This window comes from Silene latifolia, chromosome 1 (genome assembly GCF_048544455.1).
Source record: "Silene latifolia isolate original U9 population chromosome 1, ASM4854445v1, whole genome shotgun sequence".
Classification (NCBI taxonomy): domain Eukaryota; kingdom Viridiplantae; phylum Streptophyta; class Magnoliopsida; order Caryophyllales; family Caryophyllaceae; genus Silene; species Silene latifolia.
Window position 1 is genome coordinate 123,203,856 of NC_133526.1, and position 17,336 is coordinate 123,221,191.

General features: G+C 33.9%; 1 protein-coding gene across 1 annotated transcript; it reads right to left on the minus strand.

The window, feature by feature from the left end:
- Positions 1 to 10,052: 10,052 nt before the first annotated feature.
- LOC141608759 (plant intracellular Ras-group-related LRR protein 9-like) lies at positions 10,053 to 13,898 on the minus strand. The gene is made up of 3 exons (XM_074428107.1): positions 13,097 to 13,898; positions 11,104 to 11,270; positions 10,053 to 10,885 (listed from the first exon to the last, which is right to left on the minus strand). The coding sequence occupies exons 1-3, from the start codon at positions 13,736 to 13,738 to the stop codon at positions 10,252 to 10,254; spliced, it is 1,443 nt and encodes a 480-aa protein (XP_074284208.1). The 5' UTR covers positions 13,739 to 13,898; the 3' UTR covers positions 10,053 to 10,251.
- Positions 13,899 to 17,336: the final 3,438 nt, after the last annotated feature.

The window sequence follows — 17,336 nt, forward strand, 5'->3', positions numbered from 1 at the left end:
TGTCCAGATTGTCCTCAAAAGATGCTCAAAATGCCAACTTTCCAAGAGTTCTTTCCAACCTGGTCCATACACTCCCCTACCAGTGCCAAGCAAGCCATGGGAAGACTTAAGCATGGACTTCATTGTGGCCCTACCAAGAACACAGAGAGGGAAGGATTCTGTAATGGTTGTGGTGGACAGGTTCAGTAAGATGGCTCACTTTGTAGCTTGCAAAAAGACAGAGGATGCAGCAAGTGTTGCTGAGCTATTCTTAAAGGAGATTGTGAGGCTCCATGGAGTTCCAAAAACCATTGTATCAGACAGGGATACAAAATTCATGGGATATTTTTGGAAGACTCTATGGAAGTTGCTTAAAACCAAGCTCTTGTTCAGCACCTCTCACCACCCACAAACAGATGGCCAAACTGAGGTCACTAACAGAACATTGGGGAGGATTTTAAGGTGTCTTGTCAGCAAGACCCTAAAAGATTGGGACCTAAAGCTAGCAGCAGCAGAGTTTGCGTTCAACAGAGCACCATCATCTGCAACTGGACACAGTCCTTTTGAGGTAGTCTATGGGGTCAATCCACTTATGCCCCTGGATTTATCTTCTGTACCCAAGGAAAACATCAACCTGGATGCCAAGAAAAGAGCTGAGCAATTGCTGAAACTACATGAGACAGTGAAAAGGCAGATTGAAAGAACAAATGAACAATACCAGAAACATCTTAAGGTGTCTAAGGGGAAGAAGGAGTTTGAACCAGGAGATCTGGTATGGATACATCTGAGGAAGGAAAGATTTCCAGCAAAAAGGAAAAATAAACTCATGCCAAGATCAGATGGTCCATTTGAAGTTGTTGAAAAGATTGGGCCAAATGCATACAAGATTGACCTGCCAGGTGACTATGGGGTGCATGGGACTTTTAATGTGGGTGATCTCAGTCCATACTATGAAGATTCCGGAGATGAGGAGGTTACAGGCTTGAGGACAAGCCCTGTTCAACCAGGAGGGGTTGATGCAGGAGCTAGTAACCAGGACAACCAACTATTCCACAACAAGCAACTCGAGCAACAACAGCCATAACCACTCCTACCTGGCCACCGATCGCCTACTTTGCGGGTCATAAGTACCAAGTACAAGGCAAATCATCACCGCCACCATGGCCAGCTGATGGAACACTCATGTGAGCATCAAAAAGTCCTAGGGAGCCAGGCCAAATTCTCATTGCAAAGTATTGAAAAACCAGTCTGAAAACAAGTTGCAGAAAAGGGGAGATTCCAAAAGTAACATTGCCATTTCTGGACAAACCAAGGAAAAGTTGTGTGGGAGGCTTCTTTGGCTTAAGTTCCCATAAATCGAAGGGTACTTGGACACCAAGTCAAGACCAAGGAGACCACTCGTCCTCACATGAGCAGGAAAAGCAACAACTACCACAGAAAAGCTTGAAAGGCAACAAAGATGTCACTGTCACCTGACTGTCCTCTGCAAACTCAATTTGTTTTCACTCTAGTTTACATTTATGATCTTTTTGCCGTTGTAATATATTATTTAGACTCTTGTCCTGACTTATGGGACAATCCTGGCCCTTAGATGAACCTTTTATTTCATGTTTAACCTAAAAGCAAGGCCTATATAAGGACCCTTGCATCGATCGTTAGAGGCAAAATGATTTTATGAATGAAACCTGAGTTTTTACTCTCAATTCAAATCTCTTAAATCTTATGTTAGAAACATAGGGTAGAGTCAGGCTTATTAATACTTTGTGCTTGCTGTGAGTATTGAATAAGAACCTGGTAATAGGGTGAGAAACAGATCCTGTGCTTGCTTTGTGGATTGTTTGAGCTTTATTGTCTGTTTCAACTCGAGTATTCCTGTGTTAAGCTGTGGTTTTCTTGAGTTAAACAACCTAAATTGTTAAGTTAACTTCCTGTGCTTGCTGTGGAAGGTAGTTAACAATTATATCTCAAATTTACCTCCTTTATTCCACAATTACACCCACACTGTCAAACTGCTCCTTTCTCTGTCAGTTAAGGTTTAGTAATTTATTTAAATTACTTCTGAGTCTCCTAAAATCTTGTAATTTTAGCAGAATTTAGCTAAGGTGTCAAGGTTAATTACTGCAAATTTTCATGAATTTAGGAGTCCTTTGGAGTGCTCAAACCAAATTTAGAAATTAGTCCTTTTCCTGCAATTTCACAAATTGTCAAAATACTGTAAGGGGTGGGTGTTTACATATCACAACATACACCAAAAAATATCCTAATTTGCTAACCAAGATATCGACCAATTATAATCCTTTTGCATTTGATATTATTCTGCAATATAAATAAGGAAACAAATTATAAGTATTATGAGTATGAGAATGAGAATATAAACAAGGAAACAGAATTTATAAAAAAAAAAATCATAATAATAACTGAAAAAAGAAGGAATCGCACATATCAATCAATCTATATTTCGAGATTTCTATTATATAGATAGATTATAGATTATATTATATTATATTATTATATGATTATGATACTATATTCATATTTCAAGATTTCTATTTCTATTTCTATTTCTATTTCTATTATAATTATTCTTCACATAAAAAGATCTTCGCCAAATTATTTATACGATTATGTATATAAATACATACCAACACACGGTTCATTACTACACACTACCGAACAAAGCATGCATGCCGTTTGGTGGCAATCATACAAGCAAAGCAACAGTATAAGCATTTTTAAACATGCATAATGTAAGATGGGTGACAACCGAAGAAACCACTAGAAATTGCAGTTTGGTGGCAATCATACAAGCAAAGCAACACTATAAGCATTTTTAGTTATAAACAATTCAAGTAAAACACAGAATGGGGGAGAGATGCTCACCAACAGAATGGCACCAGTTTTGAAAGAGCCGAGAGAAAGCATCTCAATAATGGAGGAAAGGATGAAATCTGGTCGGCGCGCATGCCGATTGAACCTCTTCGATGGTTTATAAATCAATAGGCATTAATTACACACCAATGCAGCAACAATCAACACCAAACTAATCCACTGAACAAAAGTAAAAAAATTATTCTTACTCTTCTTATACTCCTCAGGTAAATCATCCTCAAAGGGATCATCCTCCTCTATCTCCGCACTTCTCCCCAACATCCCAGACCGGTTGTTGTCATCCCGGCCAGACCGTTTTTCCTCCGGCTGATCAATAAGCCGGGACTTGGTCTTCATCCGCATCAAACCGGATTTACTCCTATTCGGATTTTGATACGACGCGTTTGGGCTGCATCGCAGCACTTGATCCTCACGCCCACTAACCCCGCCGTTCGGTGTCCCAGTAGCGTTAGAAGATCTTTGAATCAATTCACTCTCCTTAAACGAGACCCTATTCATCGTCCCCGGAGCCGCTACCCCCTCCGTTTCTCGGTGTCCCAGCACTTGATGGTTTATATTTGAATCTAAGGAACGATGCTATATGCTTAATTCTGTGCGAGGGAGATGACTCGGTGTGAGGGAGATGAGATGAATCGGTGAGGAAGATGACTGATTTGAGGTGGACTTTTGTTATGTAGAAGGAAGAGGGTAGGTGAGGAGCAGATTCGGTAGGGAAGATGAGATAATCCGGTGGAGTTTGATAGGTAGAAGGAAGAGGGTAGGTGAGGAGCCGATGAGAGCGGTGGGAAGTGGAGTTTTGTTAGGAATAGATACAATGAAGAGGGTAGGTGAGGAGCGGTGGATTAATTGTATCTGGATACATATTTTTTTGTTGTTCAGTTTGTTATTCAAAATAGATCATACGAGTAATTAATTAGTATGATGACTAACTTTAGGGTGATATGATGTCAAAATATGAGACGGTTTTTTAAAATAAAATGATATTAATATGACTAACTGATAATATGTTATGTCAAAAGATCTTAAATAAAAAGAGAATCATTAATTATGAAAATGTGAATGTTTTTTTAATTTTTAAAAATAAATCTTCTCGCAGTTCAAACCGTCTTTACTATACGCTTTTTGAAGAGTTGTTTTCCCTGCTTTATGTGTTATTTGTTTTTCGATGAATTTTTACTCTATATAACTAATACAAGGAAAGACGAGTTACCTTCTTACTTTATATTAAATTTGTCTCAATCATTTATTTACGTTTTTAGACTTTTTATCATTTAATGCAAGTTATATGGCATACGAATTGTATACTTAACCATTCTATTTTGTTCCATTTCATATTTATAATATCGATTTTATCAATTGTAATCCTTCTTTTAGTGTTAACAAAGATTAGCCTTTTTTTCTCAACTGACTGTATAACAGCCCGTGAAGTTCACGGGTTTAAAACTAGTAAATATTGATTATGACTAGCTAAATATTACTTTTAGTAAAATATTTTATATGTTATCTTTTAAATATTTTGAAGTTAAACCCCAAAAATTATTATTTGAGAAAGTTTAACCTATTTTATTTACAGATAAACTCTTAAACATCATTAATATATAGTTGTTTTAAAATACAAATGATGCAATTCTAATAGATATGTTTGACACATAATAAATGCAAGACACAATCAAAACATTTGAATAAGTTGAGTTTGAACTCTATATGTTTGATACATAAATATCACACATTATTAAAAAAAAATTAAAAATTACATAAAATTATATTCACATTATTTTGAACAAATATTAATTGATTTGGAACATAACGAATCATGAAATGATATACGGAGTAATTTGAGAACTTCATGTTGATTGTTGTATTATTTGAATAAATTTTATTTTAATTAATATGATATTTGATCAGTCACAAAATAATTTTTAAAACATTGATCATGCATAATTTATTATCACTTATTAGTTTTAATTAAAATTGTATGTATTTTACTTTAAAACATTGAAGTTAAACCTTAAAAATTTAAATTTGAGAAACATTAATTTATTATTATTTATAAGTAAAAATATTAAAGGTCATATATAAATTATGTTATTTTTCTTCAATTTTAAAACAGGCGGCGCGACACGTGTCAACCCAGCATTAAATACGAGTATTAATTACAACTGAACATTAAATATAAACATAATAAATGCAGCATAAATCTCAGTAAATATTAATTATAATTTAATAAATTTTATTATAAAATTATCTTAAATAAATACGTTGATTTGATTCTAAATTTATTAAAAAAATATTTTGATAAAAATTCTAAATTGTAAATAAAAACGTTCATTGCAAAAAAATGCTTTCAATCGAGTATACTTTTCATTATATTTATTAACATATTTTGATATGTAGAGATGGTTAAAGTGAGCATCTTATAATGTTTTACATTTACGTAAAAAAAATATTTTGAGAAAGTTATAAAACTTAGACCATTAATTTTACGCAATTGCTAAATACCGCACACCCTTTTACTAAATCCCCTACACTTCGCCACTAATATTCCATAAACTACCCTTCTTCATCAAAAAACCCGAAAAAGGGTTATCTCCCTTATCTCTCTAGCAAACCTAACCAATTTATTAATAACCTCAACAATTACGGATTGTAATTCGCTTATACCACATGTAATTTCCTGTTTTATCAACAATTTTATCAATATCGTCTTTAAATTTATTTAATTTAATGTTTCTTTTCTTTTTTTGTTTGAAGAAAAGGCTTTTTTTTTTTACATTTAGGGTTTGAATTGATGTTGGACTAATTTGATTAAATTGACATGCCGGTTAATTAGTTGGATAATCATTATGTTGATTTATTTGAAATGGCAGACCCTTTTTTCACAAATGAACAAGATGCAAATTGCTACTTTATGGAAATATTAAACTCTTCATTTTAATTGACATAGATCAATCAATAAGATGGTGTGTCTATTGAAGCATATCTAGATTGGGCTACTGCAAATATTCATTGCCGTCACTACCATTGCAGGAGTAGAGGTTTGTCAGTTGGCAAGGATTTTGTCTTTTCAATCGATGTATATAATGCTCGGGTGATTAAGAAGGGACGAAGGGGAGAATGACGTGATGTTAATTTTTTGGGTTTTCATTTTTTCTCTTGGTAGGTGTGAGAAATGAGAGGGGTACCTTCAGAATAAGGTCGGGGAAAAAAATGTGCGGGATTAGTAAAATGGTGTGCGGGATTTAGCAAGTCCCTAATTTTATTAAGAAAAATATATTTTGAAGAGTCATTGTATTTATTAAAAATAAAACTTAAAAAAAACTACTGTGATAACGAGTATATATGTACACAGTGATTACGAGTGAGTTTGAATAATTAAAAGAAAAGTAATGATTATTAAGTAATACTTCATCCGTTCCATTGAATTGTTTACGTTTGCTTTTTGGGCATTATTTATAGTGAAAATTGTTATTTACAACCTAATATTTAGCGTATTTTACAAACTACCACCTTGTATTTTGTTTATTACAAACAACCACCTACATTACACTTGATATATCCAAACTCCCACCGTATTTCATTATCGATCATCATTTAGCATAATTCCCGACTTATTAAGTGAATAAACTATGAAATGACCATAACGCCCTTACTTTTATCCACTCCAAATACTCGTTAGTGGTTACTGGTTACCATGAAATTAAAAGACAAACAAACTCAAACCCAAAATTACAATCACAATCAAATTATCTTTGAAAAATCAAAATCAATAATCAAAATTATGAGGGCCTTCATCTATCAAGAGAATCAACAATCAATCGTACATCATCCCTCCCACCATCTCCTCGTCGTCGCCACCTCACCCCAAAGCTTCATTTACAACTTTTCACCATCGCCACCTTACTCTACCGCCCTCTGCACCGCGAACCTATGCCTACTGTCTTATTGCACAACCAGATTTGTCACCTTCCTTAAAGTCGATTTCTACCTTGTCGCCACCATCGCCCCGATCCCACGAAATCCCCTCTCCCACCCATTAAATCCCAAGATCTAGGGTTTTTATGGGTGGTGAAGACGGTTTCATTGGTTGGGCTGGGGTTTTCATGAGGTTTAGTAGCGGTTTTGAAGATACGGGTTGGGTTTTTGATATGGTGGTGGAGTGTCGACTGATGGAGTTGGGTGGTTGACTGACAAGAGATTAGAGTTGGTGCTGCTGGTGGTCGATAGTGTAGAAAGGATTGACGTGGCGGTGGCAAGCGATGCTTTGAGTTTCTTCTTGGTGGTGGTGGTGGTCGGACATAACAATCTGGCAATTTGATGATGATGATGATAAAATGAATCACTTGGGGCTGTTGATGATGAATGTCGAAGGATGTTTACTTTTTGCTTTTTGATTTTAGGTGTTAAATGTGTTTGAGTGAATTTAAATAAGGGTATGCTGGTCTTTCTATAGTATATTAACTTATCGAGTCGGGTATTGAATAAGATGATGATCGAGAATGAAATACGGTGGGAATTCGGATATATCAAGTGTAATGTTGGTGGTTATTTGTAATAAACGAAATACAAGGTGGTAGTTTGTAAAATACTGTAAATACTAGGTGGTAAGTAACAATTTTCACTTATTTATAAGTGAGAAGAATCTCAATACAACTTCTAATGTATAACATAAAGTGAAAATTGATAATAACCACCTAGTATTTATCGTATTTTACAAACTACCACCCTGTATTTCATTTATTACAAATTACCACCTATATTATAGCGTATATATCACAACTCATACCGTATTTCACCCCGATCATGTTTTACTTATTTTCCGACTCGATTACTAACTAACAGGTTACCTTGTCTAACCCTCTAAATAATACCCCCAAGCTAAGCAAATAAACCTTTCATCAAAAGTAAAACCACTCATTTACTTTACTCCCAGCATACCGATTAAATATCAAAACCCCAAATTAAGAACATCCTCAATCACTATCATCATAGTTAAACTTAACTGTTGCTACACCGTGTGACAAATCAAGCCTTATCATCAAGTGCATCATCAACATCAACAATCAAGTACGTCAATTGCACAACAAGCTATCAAAATCCCTTTCATTTGTTCTTCGTTTTTCTTGATCAAAATCATCTCCTCTGTCAATTGCTTATTCTTAGCCATCAAGTTGACGTGTTTAGGTTCAACCTTCTTCTTCTCCTCATTTATAATGTCAACAAATCGTAATTTTGAAGTTACTTTAAACAAATCGTTGATTTACAATAAATGAATCTGATACATAATCCCTAAATTAACCCAGAAAATAAACCCTAATTTTGACCTAATTTTGACCTTTATAGAAATTAACAAAAGAATATAATCGAATAAGTTACCTTGGAATTATGTTTGGGGAACCCTAAATTCGTATTGAAGGAGATGATAGAGGAACCTTAAATTTGTAGAGAATAATATGAAGTCAGGAGGGAGTGGGAGATTGCTTTATGTTGGAGAATGATAAACTAGAATTATGTTAATGGAATTTAAGTGTACCTGGTGAATTGGAGGGGTAGTTAAGGTAATATGTTAGTTTAGTTAATAATCGAGTCGGGAAATAAGTAAAACATGATCGGGGTGGAATACGGTGGGAGTTGGGATATATACGCTATAATATAGGTGGTACTTTGTAATAAATGAAATACAGGGTGATAATTTGTAAAATACGATAAATATTAGGTGGTTATTAACAATTTTCACTAACATAAAAGATAGTCATATGAGATCTTGTTTAAATCGTCTTACCGAGTGCATTATGAATATCAAATTTTTATAATTTTTAATAATATGTAAATAAAAATATGAACAAAATAAAACAAGCATTGCCATACGCACATAAAGCAAACATAAATAATCATATGGAACAAAGGAAGTATAATATTACATAGGGGTTTTTCTACGTGGTACCCCGTGTTTCTTCGCATTCTACGTGGTACCCCTATATTTTTGAAAATAACAGTGGTATACCGGTATCCCTAAATTTAGTAAAATGTTCTAAAAATACCCAATCTACTAAAAATCACATTTTTAATATGTTATATTTTGTAAAGAAAATATGTTTACAATTGAGTAGACGATGTTTATGTTAATGACATGACAAATTATTGCCAAAAAATCAATAAAAAATGTATAAATTAAACATTTTAAAGAGGCGGATTAGATCATTTTGGGTATTTTAAGATGTTTTTGTCATATTTAGGAGTACCACGGGTATTTTTGAAAAGCAAGGGGTATCACGTAGAATTCGAATAAATACAAGTGTATCATGTAGAAAAACCCTATTATATAAACAACATGAAAAAGTAGAATACACATTACATTTTCCTTTAATATCTTTAGTTAAATATGTATACGTCTAAGAATAAAACATTAGTTACGACTAAGTAGATATTACTTTTATTTAAATATTTTATATGTTATCTTATAAAAATGATATTTGAGAAAATTCAACCTATTTTATTTACGGTAAACTCTTAAACATCGTTATATATAGTTGTTAAAAAAAACAAAAGGTGCAAATTTCTGATAGATATGTTTGACACATAGCACATGTAAGACACAACCAAAACATTTGAATAAGTTTAGTTTGGGCCGTATATATTTGATACATAAATATCAAACGCTATACATACAAAATTAAAAATTGCATAAAATTATACTCACATCATTTTGAACAAATATTTTAACTGATTTAGAACATAGCGTATCGTGAAATGATATAATTTGATACCTTAATGTTGATTGTTGCATTATTCGAATAAATTTTATTTTAATTAATGTGATATTTATCAGTTACAATTTTTTTTGTAAAACGTTGATCATGCGTAATTAACTACTATAACTTAGTATTCGTTTTAATTAAAATTATATTTATTTTATTTTAAAACACTAAACTTAAACCTCAAAAAATAAAATTTGAGAAAAAAAATTAATTTATTTTTATTTATAGGTAAAAATATTAAAGGTTATATATGAATTATATTATTTTTTTTCAATTATAATTATAAAATTTTAAAACAGGCCGCGCGAAGCGCGGGATACTACTAGTGATATACAAAGTTCAACATTTATTAAATTTGATGATTTTTCTAAAATCAGTTACGTACCACATTTATAAAGCGAACAAAATTTCAAATAGCAAAAAGAAAACTAGTCCAACGTGGATTCATTTTTTATAAATACTTTCAACCAAAAACCATTTAGATAATAAGTTTAATTTTGAATGTTGATAAAAGTGTGACAAAAATAGGTGCAACCGTTAAACTGGGAGTTGTTGCATTAAAAAGCAATATCTTGGAAAACCTATCCAAATTTGATCCGAAGCAAAAATGATATGTCCTGCTTACTGATCATCTCTGCTGGTCAAGGCAAGGATCACTTGGGGACTTGGGAGACCCTAGATATTCGGAGACATTGGAAACAACTCCATTCAATTTTGATACGCTTCGTTTTAACCATCCAGTCTCACCTAGTTCTTGTGTTCCCCGTTTTCTCCTTTCTTCCTCCTGCCTCAGGAAATCAGCCCACATTTTAGCCATATAGATTATTACAGCTTCAACCCCATCTTTGACAACCTCATTGGGAGGAGCCACAAAAGGGTTTTGATCTAAATTGAGCCTTTTTAACTTCTCTAACCGACAAAATGAGTAGGGAAGAGTGTGTATCTGGTTATTGCTAAGATCTAGTTCTTCAAGACTTGATAAATCACCAAATGTCTCAGGTAGTTCCTTCAAATCGCTGAAATTCCCACTTAGATTTAAGGTGAGCAGATTTGTCAGTTTGCCGATTGTGAGAGGAATGTCGCGAAGCTCGTTGAAATGCAAGTCAAGATGCTCAAGAGATTTCATCTCTCCAATTGAAGTTGGAAGAGAGCGGATCTTGTTATACTGAACTAGAAGTTTTTTCAGGTTCACTAGCTCAAAGCCGATGTTGGTAGGTAAGTACGCGAGGTTGTTGCAACTTGCGTCGAATTCCACCAGGGACCTAAAAGGATTAAAAATCAGAACAAACTTTTCTGAGTGTGTCTCAACACTGAAATATTTCATGGGTATATAGTAGATACTATGAGGAAAGGGAAGAAGACAGTATGGAACAAAGATCTTTCTTATTATCCAAACAACCAACATTGTTTAATTCTTTATTTCCCCCTCCCTTTACATCCAGCTAAAAACAAAGGGATAAGGCTCATTGAGAAAACTTACTTGCATTGGGAGATGTTGTCAGGAAGTGCAGTTAGCTTGTTTCCTGAAACACTGAGGATCTTTAATTTCAGCAATAGACCGATGGAGTCTGGTAATGATTGCAATGAATTAGAAGACAAATTTAATTCTTCAAGATTATCCATTCCACATATAAAGTCAGGAATTTCCTGCAAACAAAGGCGCTATCTGATTAACGGGCAAATTAAAGATCACAGTTCAAATTGGTTTAGAACCGCACATTGCGAGCTCAGCGGTGGGAAGGTCAATTGTACACAACTAATAATCAAAAACAGTTCTCCAAAGGCCCAAGCCCTACTAATCATTTCATCAAAACAACTCCCTCCATGTACTCCACAAGAACAAGAGATGAGCCTGCTCCAAGATTTGAATTTTTCTGGTTTTTAAGAACTTTCTTGGATGTAGGTAACTATTACATGGTAATAGATCTAAAAAAGAACAAGGAAAAGAAAGCGGCGGTGGTGGCTGATAAGCGCTTAGCGGTGTGTGGTAGTGGAGGTTGGAAATGAGGAAGGGTGGGATTAGTTACCTCATAAAAGGGAGTAAGGGTCCACATCCGTTCAGGATAACGCATTAAACAACCATTAATCTCCACCCTCCATCACCACCTTTTTCAGCTTTTTCCTTTGTTTGAGCTCTATTAATCTTGTAACAGTTATCCAAATCCCAAATAAGCCGTAAAGCATACAGATTGGGTGGTTTTCTTAAGATATTCAGATATTATTACTAATATACATAATACTAACAAACTAACTTCTTAAAGCTCCTACACAATTTTCGAAGGTCATGAGAGTTCAAATATGCAACGTTTGCAGAATCTTGCCGACCCAGAAGGCCAGAATTGTCAACATTTATACCAATCTTTAACTCAACCGTGATATCAATCATACACTATTACTTAAAATACAACTCACTCAAATCAATAGAGCCAAAGTTGAAGCATAAACAATTAAAAGCCATTCTTCCTCCCCTAACAAAGTTCCAACTACTTACTGAAGATGATAAACAGCTTAACAAGTATCAGAATTGTTAATCAAATGAAGACAATCGTCGACAACAGGAACTGACTATTGAATGTACTCCATGAGACCTACTTCAAATATCCTTTAACATAAGAATTATAAGCCAATAACTATCTAACGCATACAAGCATTCACAAATTATATTATCAAACATTGAAATTAACGGATAATTTTTCGTTTAACTGAAATTTGTTTAGGCCCAACTAGTGTTCCTAACAAATTATTCAATATTCGATAAGTCCGAAAAACTTAACTTTCCTGTTCGAAGAAATTTTCTAACGAGCCTTATACTCATTTACCTTTACCACCTTGTGAAGATGAGAAGAATAGTGAAGGAAAATCAAATGAAGAGATGAAGACATTTTTTTTTAAATTGGTTATGGTTTTCTTATATTGACTGCGGGAGGGTATTAGGAATAATAAGAGTCTATGAGTTATGTATTAATGGTGACTTTTTATTTGCTCACCATCCTTTTTATAAATACCTATTGTGATAATAAGATAAACCAAGCAATTAGAAAAGCATTCACAAATTATATTATCAAACTCTAAAATCTAACATAGTTATACATACAACCATCTCATACAAGACCAACATTCCCTTCTAGTCCAAAACTAATCACCATAATAATGAATGCAAAAATCCTTTAAATGAGCGAGTGAATAATATACAAGAATGACAACACGATATTCTCCAATTCATGAATTATAGAATAACACCGTCTCATACCGAGGGACGATTCTTGTATTGGTTTAAAAATATTTTATTACAATCAATGAATTTGCGTATTTTATATATAAAAGGACCGGTTTTGGACGGTGTTAGACAATAATTATGTACTCCGTATCCATTTTAGTAGAAACTCATTAACGGAATCACTAGACACTAGCAACAACAAACAATCATATAAGAAAATGATTGGATATCAAGGAAGAAAACAAAAGAAGAAAACCTGCAATTGATTACTAGACAAATCAAGAACAAGAACATGCTTTAATCTTCCAAAAGCTTCAGGCAAAATTCTCAATTTCTTCCCACACAAATCAACTCGCTCAATCTGATCTTGCTCTTTCAAAACCTTAACAACATCTTCATTAACGTCATCCGCCTCATTCTCACCTTCAGCACCGCCTTTCGCTGCGGCAACAACAGCAGAATCATAAATCCTCATAAGCTTTTCCTCAGCCGCACGTAATAGCTTCTCATACGCTTCATGGGTCTCATCAATCTGAATGATCGCCTTGTACATTGTCCTCTCTTTATCTTCGCATCCATTATCCTTATTAATTTCAGCGAGTTTGGAGCGGGCAATGTCAACAGACTCGTGGTAGGGCCGGTCACCAAGGGTCTGGAGAACGGACCGAGTTTTAGCAATTTTGGATACGGCGGTGGACATTTCGGAAATGACGTTGGGGTCGGTAAGGTGGGGCATACGGGAGATGAGGGTGTCGTGGAAGGTCGGTTCAGAGTGGGGTTTGTGGGCGGGAATGGCGGGTTGGAAAGAAGGGGAATTGGGTTGTCGGAGCGGGTTCATTGAGGGAAGCCGAGATAATACGTATGAGAGGATTGGATAGTTGTTCGGGTTTGGATCCATTTTTTTGTTGCCTTGATTGATATTCTTTCAGAATTTCCAAGAAAATACAGATGTTCATGAATCATGTCATATATATGAAAGAGAATGAGAATGACGCATGCATGACAAATGGGAGAGAAGAAATTACCCAATGTAATGGATTATGTGAATCACGACGTTTGTCATTTACCGATTGAAACGCCTTTTTTTTTTTATTATGTTTATTACTCCCTCTATTTTTGTATATTTGATTTTTTAGATTTTCAGTGTTACCTTTCACTTTAATTTTTGAAAAAATATTGTTATCTAAAAATTATAAAAATTACACCATAAAATTCCTATGAAAAGAATTTTCATATGAGTACTAGTTTTAAATCCGTGAAATTCACGGTCTGTTTTAAAAATTGTTGATACTTAAATTTTGATAATAAGTAAATATTTTATTTTCAACATATTTACGATTAAAGTTTAGAAACTTTGAGTTTCAAAAAGCAAATAAGAAGGTAAAAAGATGGAGGAAGTATTAAATAACGTGAATAACAGTTTTGCAATTAATGTTTTACTTTGTACAATAAATAAATAAATAAAAGATTAAAGTTTGATATTCCCCATTAACAACAAAAATTAAACATTACTAGTCTACCTAGCATGTAGATTTGTCAAATGGACCAGAATTGCAAATCTGTCTGAACCTAAACCATTTTTTCATGGTCATATAAACCCTTCAATCTTGACCCTCTATCCAAGACTAAGTTACAACAACTTGCTAGTTTACGACCAACACCTAGAGTTGTTAAATTTTGACCCGGCCTGAAAACCTATCCACCTTATCTGCTTTTTCCAGGGTCAAGACCCATAAAATCTCAACCAGCGGCCCTATTAACCCAAACCTGAAATGACCCGTTAATTAAGGTCGAAACCCAACCCGAATTGATTGACCTCTTAGGTCACAGATGATTCAAATTTTTTATTAAAATATTAATAATTTTATATTGTCTTTGAAATGATAATAATAAAATATTCCTTTTATTTTTGGTTACGAAAATAATTAAAAAATTAATATTATAAATTTTCGTAGCCTTTAATAATAAAATAATAATTAAAATAACGTAATTTCTATAATTGTGTTAATATAATTAATATTTTGTATAGCCATTTCATATGATTAAAATATTAATATTATTTTTAAAAAATATGTTCTCGATTTAATAATAATATTAAAAAAAAAGCGTTGGACAATATTTTTTTCCCCATATTCTGACCATAATCCAACCCGTAACCTATATAACCCGACCTGTATTCTGACCCGACCCATATAACCTTATTTGCGACCCCACTCGTTCGACCAGTTTGACAGGTCTACCAACACTCGTACGACATGTGAGCTCAACCTTATATAAAAAGATTAACGAAAAATATTGCAGTGTCAAACCCCAGACCTGGCACGAAAGACTCAATCTCTACCTAGACAAGAGTTCCCTGAATTGTTCAGGAATGCAACAGACTAAAGAATATAGTTAAAAATACCAAATGGCCTGCTAAAATCATGAAATTTGGTGACAAGCTAGTTAATTGATTAAACTAACTCTGAGTAAAATTCCAGGGATTTTGAGACACTCTAAGTATTTTAGTTGAATAAATAAGACAGGCTGACAGGAAGAATCAGACTGCTTGACACAGGAATGATATTTGATGACTGAGAGGGGAACCAAGGGATATAATTATCAACTTAAATCCCACAGAATACGCACAGGGAAACAAGTTAACAATTTGGACAACTTAACATGGAAATTATCACAGCCTAGCACAGATAATAACCAACTCAAGTTAACAAAGAAGACCACACAACCCACGATCGAGCACGGGATTGAATGAACCTTACCAACGAGACTTTGTTCAACACCTACAATCTAAGCACAAGATGTTAACAGGCCTGACTCTTAACTACAGACTAAGCACAAGTTATAGAGATTTAAAATTGAGAGAAAACTCGGGTTTAATATTCATCAAAAGTCGCCTTAATGCGGTTGGAGGAGAGGTCCTTATATAGGCCTTCCTCTTGGAGATCCGTACAAAGTTTAACCTAGTAATCTCATCCAAGGGCCAGGATTCGTTCTTAGGACGTAAATAAAGTAATCTTGGAAATATTTACAATGATGACAAAATGATTTAAAAGAAACGCAAAAAACAACAAAATCCTGCACCGATAGTGACATGCTTTGCTTCCTAGGCATTTCTTTGTGTTGCTTTGGCTTTGGAGTGTAAGGACGAATGGGTGCGAGTAGGGGCCTTGAATTTGGCTCGAGGTGGTATCTCGAAATATGGAGAGACAAGCAAAAGTTTTTCAGCAACAACTCCTTCTTTGTTTAGCCAGAAATGGCAATTTACTTTATGCTTTATCTCCCTTTCAGCAGCTTGACTTTCAGTTGGATTTTCTCGTGATTGCAGGGTGAATTTGGCCTGGCTCCTTAGGACTTTTCTGATCTTAGTTGGTCAAAGTTTTAGCTGGCCAGGGTGGCAGCTGGTGGTTGAGCTTGTGCTGATACCTGAGACTTCTCAAAGCAGGCGTGTCAGGGGTTGTTGACAGGGTAATATGATTGGAATTATTGCCTCTTGCCTGATCAGTATTGCCCTGATCCCTGGCTCCTGCTGCAAATATTTATTTGACGCACATAATATTAATTTAAAAGTGTTCATAATACTCGTGATTTGCCTGGTGAATCATAATATTTCAATAAAATAAAAGGAATTTCTTTGAAAATATTAATTAGGATTGGTCTTCCCCAAATAACAGAAGTTACTTTTATTTTAAAAATAAAAAATTATTTTACTACATGTATTTATTCCCAAAAAAAGTATTTTATTTTACATTGACTTTCTTGTATACCGGTTTCAAAGAGATCTTAGTTAGGAACAAATTGGTTTTTGTTTTTTGTTAGAATAACGTTTTTTTCCCTAAATAAAATCTACATCATCTACATTTGTTAAAAGATTGAATCATACAACGTAATTATTATACACAATCAATATCATTAAATTAGGAATGAATTTTAGTAGTATATCTTTTTTTTTTCTGTTTTAAGATGCTCTTAGAGGATTAATGTATTAAATTAGGAAATAGATCTTAAGATGCTCTCATAAAACGTCATGTCATATTAGGTGAAATTCTATGATGCCATGTCAACAGTGACTTAGAGGATTAATATGTAACAACCCGGATTATAAAACAAAGGAAAAACGTACTATAAAGTAAATATCAGAGTATAATACTGATAAAAGAGTCAAGGTGGCGGAAACACCTGACCAATCCGGTTCACTACTAAATCCAAAACCAAACTAATACATTATTCAAAGGTTCTCAAAACATAAAAGAAACTCCTAATTTATTATTCATCTCGCCGCACAGAACTTTCCCAGCAAGATATCATCCAAAACAGCAATCATCTGAGCAACCTGAGAATGAAGGTCGACAATCAGTCGGGAGTAACTAGATGCTCTCCTAGTCATGTTTACAACAATTGAATATAATTAACAATAATTAACAAATGAAATGTAAACCAGTAAACATGCGAGATCATCTATACTCATGAAAACCCAACAAAGCTTACCATGTCTTATC

What these genes read in the sequence shown, in the direction of transcription:
- LOC141608759 (XM_074428107.1), bottom strand. Translation starts at nt 13,738, where the DNA reads ATGGATCCAAACCCGAACAACTATCCAATCCTCTCATACGTATTATCT. An exon ending in TGTCTAGTAATCAATTGCAG is followed by an intron (nt 11,271 to 13,096) that starts GTTTTCTTCTTT and finishes CTTTGTTTGCAG; the next exon opens with GAAATTCCTGACTTTATATG. An exon ending in GACAACATCTCCCAATGCAA is followed by an intron (nt 10,886 to 11,103) that starts GTAAGTTTTCTC and finishes TAATCCTTTTAG; the next exon opens with GTCCCTGGTGGAATTCGACG.